Source organism: Salmo salar, chromosome 20 (genome assembly GCF_965601325.2).
Source record: "Salmo salar chromosome 20, fSalSal1, whole genome shotgun sequence".
In the NCBI taxonomy this organism is placed as follows: Eukaryota; Metazoa; Chordata; class Actinopteri; order Salmoniformes; family Salmonidae; genus Salmo; species Salmo salar.
The window spans coordinates 55036684-55048828 of record NC_138310.1 but is presented as its reverse complement, the minus strand read 5'-3'; the positions used below and the strand labels follow the sequence as shown (position 1 = coordinate 55048828).

General features: G+C 44.5%; 1 protein-coding gene across 1 annotated transcript in view; it reads left to right on the top strand.

Annotated features, from left to right (window-relative positions):
- Positions 1-12145, top strand: part of LOC106580848 (sodium/calcium exchanger 2) — a 96373-nt gene that overhangs the window by 74962 nt on the left and 9266 nt on the right. Inside the window, 5 exon segments of the mRNA XM_082966537.1 lie at positions 926-1302; positions 3160-3227; positions 3230-3262; positions 6871-6995; positions 9502-9601. Coding sequence (XP_082822663.1) covers positions 926-1302; positions 3160-3227; positions 3230-3262; positions 6871-6995; positions 9502-9601 — 703 coding nt within the window.

The window sequence follows — 12145 nt, the reverse complement described above, 5'->3', positions numbered from 1 at the left end:
ACAGGCACAGACTGTGTGGAAAATGATTTAAGACTGAGACTCTCTCCAATACAACCCAACATTGAAGAGTTATGTGCATCCTTTCAAGCTCACCCTTCTCATTAACCTGTGGTGAGTTATTCAGTTTTCGATGAACAATTAAGGTTTTACATGTAAGATGGTTAAATAAAGAGCAAAATGATTGATTATTATTATTTGTGCCCTGGTCCTATAAGAGCTCTTTGTCACTTCCCACGAACCGGGTTGTGACAAAAATTCACACTCATTCTTATGTTTAATAAATATATCGTACAGTGTGTGTGTGGCAGGCTTACGATGATGGCAAAAAAACAACATTTGAGAGTGCGCTGACCCTGGTGCTAGAGGGGTTGAATGTTTGAAGGGGTACGGGACTATAAAAAGATTGGGAACCACTGTCTTAGAGGAACCGGTAGAGCTGGAGAGTCTTCCGGAAACTAGTGCACATTAAATTCTGCCTTATCATCCTGACTGACAGTGAATAGGACTTCATCTGAGTGGGAGAGGGGAGAGACGGTGAAAAAAGGAGGAAGTGAGCTTTGAAGTATTTTTTCCTTGGAGATGATGTTTTTCTCTTTGAACGCGTCTTAGTTTTCGTGTCATTTCATGTTCACGCTTAGACAGAGGACAAAGAGAGTGTATTTCTGGATAGCAGGAGGAGTGTTGAGGAAAGGGAGAAAACAAGGAATGTGTAGAGAGAGAGAGTTAGGAAACAACTCAATTGCTACTCAACCATTAGTTATGAATGAGTGACTACAACAATCAATCCCCTAGTGTCCCATGTCTATGACCATCAGTGTGGTTGGTTTGATGCGTGTCTCTCAAGCGTTTATGGTCTATAACAGCTGCCACTTTCTATCTTCATCTCTCCTCCACCCCTCCTCCCTCCATCCTACACCTTTCCCAGGTCGGCATCATCGATGATGACATCTTCGAGGAGGACGAGCACTTTTTCGTGCGGCTGCTCAACCTGCGCATTGGTGACGCCGAGGGGATGTTCGAAAGTGATGAGCCAGGCGCGGGACCCAAGGGCCGCCTAGTGGAGCCACTGGTCGCCACGGTGACCATCCTGGACGACGACCATGCTGGCATCTTCACATTCCGTGATCGGCTGGTGCGCGTCAGCGAGAGCGTTGGCACCATGGAGATCTCAGTGGTGAGGAACTCGGGCGCCCGCGGCACGGTGATCCTGCCCTATCACACGGAGGCGGGCACTGCGAAGGGGGGCGGCGAGGACTACGAGGACACCCGGGGAGAGCTGGAGTTCTCCAACGACCAGACAACGTGAGTAGTGATGGACGGACGGACGGACGCACAGAAAGGCAGATACATAGATAGACATACAGACTCCCTACCTGTACACATCTACTCTATTTGTTTATTGGTTGCTTCCATTTCATCCACTCTCCTTTTTTCATCTATCTTCCTCTTTTCCCACTCCCCTCTCCTCCCCTCCATCTTTTCCTACTCTCCCCTACTCCTTCATTCTCGCTCCCTCCCCCTCCCCTCTCCCTCCTCCATGCCAGACACTGTTCTCCATTATTCATCAAGGCCAACCTGGTGGGAGCTTTAACTCCATCAATGGCTTGAGTGTTTGTGCTCAACTCATAACCAATACTGTATTCACACTGCTATGTGTTGCTGCCTTAAAGTAGGCTACACCATGCTATATTACCATGCTATCTGTATTCATGTCTGTCTTATCTCTTTCTGGTTCTCTTTCTCTCTCGACACAAATCTGCACAGTAATGGTAATTTAAACATCTTGTTTATTTCTCATTCATCTCTAATTTCGCTCTAATCTCGCTGTATCTGTTCTTCCCTTCCACTTTCACTATTGTCTCTCATTCTCTTTTCTTTCTCTTTCGCTTTCTCTTTCTCTCTCTCGTCTCGCTCTCTCTCTCTCTCTCTCGTCTCTCTCTCCCTCAGCCTCTTATCTTCCTGTATCTACAGATGTAGGATCTCAATATGATCACCCTGTTACATGAGAACAAGGCTTCTGAAGTTTGTAATTTCCACTTTGAAATTTCAGGCTTGATTTTTACCCCCCAAAATATTTATCAACCCCTACAAAAATGTCCGTTAATTATAATTCACATAATAATTTACATTTCCTGTTGCTGCAAGATTGTTTTCCTCCTGTAACAAATTTGGCTCAAATTAAGTTCCTACATCTGTATCTCTTTCTTCTCCCTCTTTCTCTCTTCTCTCTTTGTTTCTTTGTTTCTCTCTCATCGCTTGTTTATGTTTGCGTCGCCAACAGGGAGACTGTTGCTGTGGTGACATTTTCAGGCACAATGTCCTGGAAGACATTATCAGGACTAATGTGCATAATAACAAAGAGAAACACATCTTCCAACTCCTCCTCCCCAAAACCCCCCTATTTCCTCTTTTCACCAGCCACTCCGCATCAGCCTGGGGGGGTGCAGTGGACCCTATGGGTTAGTGCCAGTGGGACCCCCAAGAGACGCTGAGGCTAAGGTTGCTCAGTAGTAGGTACAATAAAGGACTTACAGTAGGTAGTACATTAGGTAGTACAGTAGGTAGAATCACAGGATGGAAGGAGCTAGATGAGGGTTGGACCAGTGGCTGAGGGTTGGAGCAGTGGCTGAGGGTTGGGTCACAGTAATAGGGGATGATATACAGCAGGGGTGACGCCCCTCTGTGTTGCAGACCCCTGGGTGTCCCCTCACTGGCTGGTGTGCATGTCTGCATGTGAATGATTCAGCCGTGGAGTGATATTGACGTGGGTCCTCTGTAGTGATTTAAGTACAAGCTGTGTCTGTTAATATGTCTGGGGAGGAAGACATCTTTGTCTGGCATTGTGCCGCTCCCCTCCCTGCCTTTTGCTCAATAGCTGTACATGGAGTACGGTTAGCTCATTGATATCTGGGAGTGACCCATGGTGGAAAGAGAGCCTTGTGGCTCTACATTAAGGGGGGGGGGGGGGGGGTGGTGTGTCGTCATCTGTGTGTGTGTAAAACAAAATGCCTGACTAACCCCTGGGACTACATCTTTCCACTGATCTCTTTAACTGTTGAATAAAGTTAAGGAAGACAGTATAATCCATTTGTTGGTTACTGACCTCTGATACTGACCTGTGTGTGTGTGTGTGTGTGTGCGTGCGTGTGTGTGCGCGAGTCAGACCCTGCAGGTGAGGATCATTGACGATGAGGAGTATGAGAAAAAGGAGAACTTCTTCATCATACTAGAGAACCGCGCTGGCTGAAGAGGGGAATCTCAGGTGTGGTGTACTTGTAGTGTGTGTGATCTTTTGCATGTCTGTGAGTGTCTCCTTTTCCAGTTTCCCAATATCAGCTGAACCTCAGTGAACCATGCCAGCCATGTTGACCTGTCTCAGGCTATCTGAGTCTCCTGTAATACAACAGATGTGATAACAGCTGATACGGCCTTTCTCTCTCTCTATCTCTGGCTCTTATAGACAGAGACACACACACAGAGAGACAGAGAGAGAGAGAGAGAGAGAGAGAGAGAGAGAGAGAGAGAGAGAGAGAGAGAGAGAGAGAGAGAGAGAGAGAGAGAGAGAGAGAGAGAGAGAGAGAGAGAGAGAGAGAGAGAGAGAGAGAGAGAGAGAGAGAGAGAGAGAGAGAGAGGAGAGAGAGAGAGAGAGAGAGAGAAGAGAGAGAGAGAGAGAGAGAGAGAGAGAGAGAGAGAGAGAGAGAGAGAGAGAGAGAGGAGAGAGAGAGAGAGAGAGAGAGAGAGAGAGAGAGAGAGAGAGAGAGAGAGAGAGAGAGAGAGGAGAGAGAGGAGAGAGAGGAGAGAGAGAGAGAGATAAAAACATGTCTTTACTGAACCGAGGCACTTAGAGGAGAGTCCACAATGGCTGTCATGACATCAGAGCTCTTAGTTGGTGAAATCTCACAAGGTCAGGGAAGGTGTGATAGCATGTCGTACTGCACTTTGACCTTGTCTGGAGTTTGGACTGCTGTACTGACTATTCTGTTCTTCTGTTTGGACTGCTGTACTGACTGTTATGTTTGGACTGCTGTACTGACTGTTATGTTTTTCCTTCTGTCTTCCAGCCCTTCTGCTTAAACCAAGGTAAGACCATCAACAACTTGCCTCACACAACCAGCCTAGAAACAGCCCACATAGAACATTTTATTATCCCTAAAGGCCCATGTGGGGGAATTGGTTTTGGTTCAGAATCATCCATAAAAACAACAAACATTTCACATGAGTTGGTACACTATATAACAACATCAATTTACGGGTATCTGAAGAACCATACATGGGATGGCTCTTTGAAGAACCATACAAAAATCAAAATCCAGAAATGTTTCGGCCCTCCAGGACCAGAATTGAATAGCACTGCATATTATTTGCATATTTCCCAGAGTGCCTTTTGAGTGAATGTTAGTGTTACCAGTATCACACATGACTGTGTTTGCTAGTGACAGAGACATGGTTGTTGAATTCATTCATTTTCAGTCCTGTTGCCTTGACCAAGTAAGATCCTACGTGAATACGTTGTCATATAATATTTCATAAAGCCTTCTTCTGAGGGCCTAGTTTTACCCTAATCCTCCCTGCAAATCACATTATGCTGGCTTGCAAAGTGATGTGTAATTCCAATTGGAATCCAGCCAGAGTGGGGATATCCAACATTTAGAATTTTATTCACCCACAACCTGCATTCAGAATGACTGTCAGGGTTGCGAAGACTAAGATATGAGACTACCTTAAACATCTAAACTGAAACAACCATTTCCGTATCGGGTGCAATAAATCCAAGTAACAGATTGGAATAGTTTATATTTGAGTAGCATAAGATTAAAGGTAGACTGAGCTAAATGACGTTGCCACAAGCAGCAAAGCAGATATTTAGATGAGCGAGATTCAAGACTTCCCTCTCTCACAGTCACATACAGTATCTGCGCGTGTGCACGGGTTCACTTCACGCTCTTACAGCGTGGGAGCCACAAGACCAAAACAGAGGAGAAGTTGAGCCTTGCGCTTCAATGCTTTTAGTTGTTGCGGAAATTGACCCACTATGCTGTTTACTTTCTGCATCTACGTTATATCGCTGAGTCTACCTTTAAATGAATCAATCAATGTACATGCAAAAACATAGATATTGAAACAAACTATTCTAAAAATCAACCTGCAATAGAGCATGCTGGGAAATATGATAGTAAAGGATGTGGTTTTGGTTCAACTCTGGTATTAACACCAACACTGGTGTTCTGTTCATTTAACTGTAATCAACACTAGTTAACACTGGCCAATTTGCTGTGTGCTATGAAAGGCCACCTTTTAGAATTCTGAAGAACCGTAGATGCCACGTCAAGAACCCCACACCTAACTCAAAGGTTCTTTATCGGGCAAAAGTTCTCCAAGGAACCTTAAGAGTTGAGGACCCTTATTTTGATCACACCTCTGGCGCAGTTAGCCACTTAGGGATTAGCCCTCAGTGTGGCCTTGGCTATTGTGACATCATTTATTGATGGAAGTCTATTTGCAGCATAAATCCAAGATAAGGACCTGCTTGCTCCATAAAATGCATCACTCTTACATCGATTTGTATCCATCCCTGGATAAATATTATATAGGTATATCTCGCACAACTGGCCTCTCTTGGATAAATATTAGAGTATTGTCCTTCTACAGTAAGCTAACAGTGTCCCATGCCATACTTTATTCGAATGCAGATCTTCGACGTGTTGAAGAGCCCTACCCAATCAGGGTACATACTCATAAAGCGTCTCAGAGTAGGAGTGTTGATCTAGAATCGGTTTTGCCTTCTAGATCATAAGAGATGGACAGAGATGGGGGGGGGGATCTGATCCCAGATCAGCATTCCTACTCTGAGATGCTTTGTGAATATGGGCCCTGAGCTGATGATGCAGTAATGTACCTACAGTAACCGCAGACCAGCAGTATACTTCATCATCATTATAGTGTATTAGTATTTAGTATTTATTAGGATCCCTGGTGTAACCCTGTAAGAGCAACACGGTGAAGGAGCTGGAGCGTTGGGGGAATACAGTGGGACAGTTGCCATGTGGTGCCTGGCAGCTCTCTACTCCTTTCATAATTACAGCTTGTGCTTTGAAGGCAGAGGAGAGGAACTAAAAGAGGAATAATATCTGCCCACTCGCCACGCGGCGCCGACGACACACAAGAAAAGCTTTCCGTGCGTCTTCGCGACTCACCGTCTTTGTCGTCCCTCCAATGAGGGGATGAGTAATTATACGCTATATGTAGACAGGGAATATGATGCTGAATGGAAGCAGGGAAAATGGGTTTAGCCCAGCTGTTTATAGTGCGTTTGAGGTGTTATTTTAGATGGGGCTTAATGATGGCCCAGCTCAATATTTGAGCCACTAAATCACACTATCGGAACATTGGTCTCTGCCCACTTCAAGTCAGCATAAATCTACCTTAATTTACACTCACCTTCTGTCTGTTTCTTTCTCTAACAAAATGTCTGGCTATCTTTTTGCTGCTATGTCACCCAGTCCTACTTTCCTCTTCTCATGAATCTACCCCACTAGTCTGTCCTTAGCTCTTCTCTTTCCCCCTCTTGCTTCCCATCACACCCACACATTCACCACCAACCTCTCATCTCTCCTTCTCTCTGACTGTCTCCCTCCCCCACTCACACACATCTCCACAAACATGGGATAATACATATGAGTGATATACTGTATGAAGAAATTACGCTGACTCAATTATTGATAGGACTCTGGCCTTATCTATTTGTGAGGCATGTTGGCATGTTTGAGTTACACTTTCGCTCTCTCTCTTCCCTCACCCCCCTCTCTCCACTCTCCTCTTTCCTTCACTGATCTATGTATCTCATCCCTCCTCTTTCCTTGTATCTCTTAGAGGATCCTGATGGCCAGATGAGTGCAGAGGAGGGGGAGGCGAGGCGCATTGCAGAGATGGGAAAGCCTATCTTGGGGGAGCACAGCCGGCTGGAAGTGGTCATTGAGGAGTCTTATGAGTTCAAGGTATGTTACCCCTCTTCTCCCCTGCTTCACTCTATTGGCCACATCAGAGCTCAGTATACGTATCAATGATCTAGGATCAGTTCCATCATGTCCATATCATCTTATTCATTGTTATCTACTAGGCAAAACTGATCCAAGATCACATACAGCCCCAGAGCCACACAGTGATTTAACTCCAACCCTTCTGAGGACAGACACTGAGCAGAGTGGAGGGTCGTTCCAGTTCCAAAAATTCTATGTAAGTCAATGGTACCTATATTAGCATTTTCACAATTCGTATCCAAATAACATGATTTGGGCATGATGATTTGGGCATGAAGCATGAACATGCTAATATAGGTAACATTGACTTGCGTTGCATTTTCTGAGGTGGAACGACCCTCCACTGTGCTCAGAAGGGTTGCTATTTAAGTGAACCAATGGTTGTGACGGATGACAGCTAGCTCATTGAAGTCCTATATCACCATGGCCAGGGATTTAATCCAATCAGTCCATGTGCCTCTTCTTGACTTGATTAAGATTAATTTATTATTTATAATAAGATTGCGCTTGTCACTCATGATTTGTAGCAGCACAAAACAAACACAACAGGTAATTGAACTCTCAAGTACTTTCAATGACTGGCACTTGATTTTACGAAATCCTAGATCAATGTCACATAATTTAATAGCATTGTTTGCTCTATGGATGGGTGGACAGTGCACGCAAAAAAAACACAAAAAAGACTAGTGAGAAATGTTTACACAGGTGATGAAGTTTCCACATTTAGGAAACACTACTACCACTGAGCATCACATACTGTATGCCCAGGCAGCTCCTATACGGTGGCAGTCAGAGACAACATTCACATCAGTGGAGGCTGGTGGGAGGAGCTATAGGAGGACAGACTCATTGTATTGGCTGGAATGGATTAAATAGAACGTGTCAAATAGATGTAAACCACATGTTTGACTCTGTTCCAATCATTCCATTCCAGCCATTACAATGAGCCCGTCCTCCTATAGCTCCTCCCAACAGCATCCAGTGGTTTACATGTGCGCTAATAATTCAATATTAAACACTGATTATGGCAGTAGGCCGACAAAGGCAATAGTCATGTAAACGCTTTACTCTGCTTATCTTAATCAGCACAAGGTCAAATCGAAGTAATAAAACACTGAGCAATCTTTCCAATTATTAGGACATGTAAACTTAATCATTTTTCCAGCGGTGTATTTAATCTACGCATGTGCCAGCACCGGTAGCGCGAGCGTCCCTCTTATGCGCGTGTCACGTCCTGACCATAGAAAGATGTTATTTTCTATGGTAGAGCAGGTCAGGGCGTGACAGGGTTTTTTTCCTATGTTTTCTATTTCTATGTTTAGGTTCTAGTTTTGTATTTCTATGTTGGGGTTTTGTTTGGAATGATCTCCAATTAGAGGCAGCTGGTCCTCGTTGTTTCTAATTGGAGATCATACTTAAGTAGGGGTTTTTCCACCTGGGTTTTGTGGGTGATTAATTTTGAGTTGTGTATGTGTTCATCTCTGCTTCACGGTTTGTTGGTTTTTCCATTGTGTATTTATGTATTGCATAGTTTCACAGTATAAATAAAATGTGGAACCACACACACACGCTGCACTTTGGTCCTCTTCTCCTTTCAACATCCGTGACAGCGCGAGTGAAGTGAGTTCCTAAAAACTGAAAGTATGCATCTTAGAATTAGTTTTCACATGACTTTATGTCCGAACTCAGAATCAAAAATAACCTGCCTTCTGTGGTACAGCGCTTATTTTTACTGCCAATTTTCTGCATTTGTTTACCACATCAGGTAGCCTGACATCAAGTAGCCTGAAACAGGATTATTCAGACAATCGTTCTTCTTGCAAAGCATGTAAATGTTTTAAACAAACGATTATATTAATCTGACTATCCACAATAATCATATTATTGTGTGCATGTAACCATACTCATTATTGAAAAGAACAGTATGTCCCAGTTTACTAAAGGCTGAAGTCCATCGCCTATAGTCCCCAGTCTTGCAGAAGTTTACACACAGTGGTGAGACCTTTCTAGCCAATGAAACCTCCTATCCAGTTGAGTTTGGCTAGGGTGTTTCATAGGACGGTTTTATTGGTTTGTTTGAGTAGGAGGAAGTTAGTTTGGTGCAGTTGTACTTGAGTGCTGGATATGATACTTTCCTTTAGTGTCTGAGTGGATCCCAGGACTCAGCATGTGGTTTGCTGTGCTTGGGGGGAGTGTCCTTATAAACTGATGTGCCAGAATGTGTGTGTTTACGTGTGTGTGGTTGCGGTGAAACCAAAATAGTGCTATTGTGAATTCACATTACTTCAGAAATGGACCCCAGAAAGAATGGGAATTCTAATAAAATACCAGATAATACTGCACTTCTCATGGTAACAATGCCACTGTCTCTAACTTCTTCATTAGAGTTCCGGTCATGTACATAAGTTTGCCTTCTTCTCTATAATAGGATGTTGACTATGCCCTCTTTGTTTGTGATTGGCAGAGCACCGTTGACAAGCTCATTAAGAAGACCAACTTGGCCCTTGTGATTGGCACTCACTCCTGGAGGGAGCAGTTTGTGGAAGCTGTGACTGTCAGCGCAGGTCAGCTTTTGGTGTTCGTGCGTGTGTGTGCGTGATTTCTATTGAGTGCGAGAAAGATGAATAAGGTGAGTCTCACTGTTGACATTGTACACTGCTCAAAAAAATAAAAGGAACACTAAAATAACACATCCTAGATCTGAATGAATGAAATAATCTTATTAAATACTTTTTTCTTTACATAGTTGAATGTGCTGACAACAAAATCACACAAAAATAATCAATGGAAATCCAATTTATCAACCCATGGAGGTCTGGATTTGGAGTCACACTCAAAATTAAAGTGGAAAACCACACTACAGGCTGATCCAACTTTGATGTAATGTCCTTAAAACAAGTCAAAATGAGGCTCAGTAGTGTGTGTGGCCTCCACGTGCCTGTATGACCTCCCTACAACGCCTGGACATGCTCCTGATGAGGTGGCGGATGGTCTCCTGAGGGATCTCCTCCCAGACCTGGACTAAAGCATCCGCCAACTCCTGGACAGTCTGTGGTGCAACGTGGCGTTGGTGGATGGAGCGAGACATGATGTCCCAGATGTGCTCAATTGGATTCAGGTCTGGGGAACGGGCGGGCCAGTCCATAGCATCAATGCCTTTCTCTTGCAGGAACTGCTGACACACTCCAGCCACATGAGGTCTAGCATTGTCTTGCATTAAGAGGAACCCAGGGCCAACCGCACCAGCATATGGTCTCACAAGGGGTCTGAGGATCTCATCTCGGTACCTAATGGCAGTCAGGCTACCTCTGGCGAGCACATGGAGGGCTGTGCGGCCCCCCAAAGAAATGCCACCCCACACCATGACTGACCCACCGCCAAACCGGTCATGCTGGAGGATGTTGCAGGCAGCAGAACGTTCTCCACGGCATCTCCAGACTCTGTCACATGTGCTCAGTGTGAACCTGCTTTCATCTGTGAAGAGCACAGGGCACCAGTGGCGAATTTGCCAATCTTGGTGTTCTCTGGCAAATGCCAAACGTCCTGCACAGTGTTGGGCTGTAAGCACAACCCCCACCTGTGGACGTCGGGCCCTCATACCACCCTCATGGAGTCTGTTTCTGACCGTTTGAGCAGACACATGCACATTTGTGGCCTGCTGGAGGTCATTTTGCAGGGATCTGGCAGTGCTCCTCCTTGCACAAAGGCGGAGGTAGCGGTCCTGCTGCTGGGTTGTTGCCCTCCTACGGCCTCCTCCACGTCTCCTGATGTACTGGCCTGTCTCCTGGTAGCGCCTCCATGCTCTGGACACTACGCTGACAGACAAAGCAAACCTTCTTGCCACAGCTCGCATTGATGTGCCATCCTGGATGAGCTGCACTACCTGAGCCAATTGTGTGGGTTGTAGACTCCGTCTCATGCTACCACTAGAGTGAAAGCACCGCCAGCATTCAAAAGTGACCAAAACATCAGCCAGGAAGCATAGGAACTGAGAAGTGGTCTGTGGTCTCCACCTGCAGAACCACTCCTTTATTGGGGGTGTCTTGCTTATTGCCTATAATTTCCACCTGTTGTCTATTCCATTTGCACAACAGCATGTGAAATTTATTGTGAATCAGTGTTGCTTCCTAAGTGGACAGTTTGATTTCACAGAAGTATGATTGACTTGGAGTTACATTGTGTTGTTTAAGTGTTCCCTTTATTTTTTTGAACAGTGTATTATACACACACACTGACTAGAGCCATAATGAAGGACTTTACAGCTGCTTTATGAATGTAATTACTCGCTCATGCTTTGAGTAGTGGTCTGAGGGCTTTTGTACAGAGCCGTAATTACATCAAATATTTGGAGTCCTTTATTTTTCATACAAAAAGCTTTCCACGCTTTGCAATTAGGAAGTGAGTGTTAGCTTGCTCTTTAAGTGTGACATGTCAAGAGGTAACAAGTGAGGACACGGTCCCTTCATTTCGGAACCTCATTATAACAGGAAATAACTTGTTTGAAAGGTGATAATTGCAAACCCTCAGACTTCAAATGACAAGGTTTCTGTGATATTTATGATGGTAATATCTATTATAAAATGTAATGACTAGAAAGCAAAGCTGTCTTCCATGGTGTTGAGGTGATGGGAGAGATGTCTGACTGTGTCTGGTGTAAAAGCTCTCCCCGGTGGACAGTTATATTCATTGCAGACAAACATGTCTCACCGTAATCCAACAGTACACAAAGTAGTACACGGAGCGTGGTGTGTGTGTGTGTGTGTGCGCGCGCGTGCCAGTGAAGGCTCCTCAGAGGAGGAATGGGAGGACCATCCTCCTCAGTGAATTTCATAAAAATACAAATTGTGAAACATTAAAAAAGTTATCCTTTTAGATTAAACTATACTATAAATATACTCACATGTCAACAAATAATTGATTAAAATACAGTTTTGCAGTGAAGGTCTACATTAACCTCAACAGCACTCTGTATGGTAGCACCATGGTGTAGCCAGAGGACACCTAGTTACACAGTAAAAATGACAACTTCCAGAGGACGTTGAGAGCTTTTGCCGCATGAGGACGTATCAGAGCTTTTGCAGCCTGAACTGACATGTTGTCCACCCAAT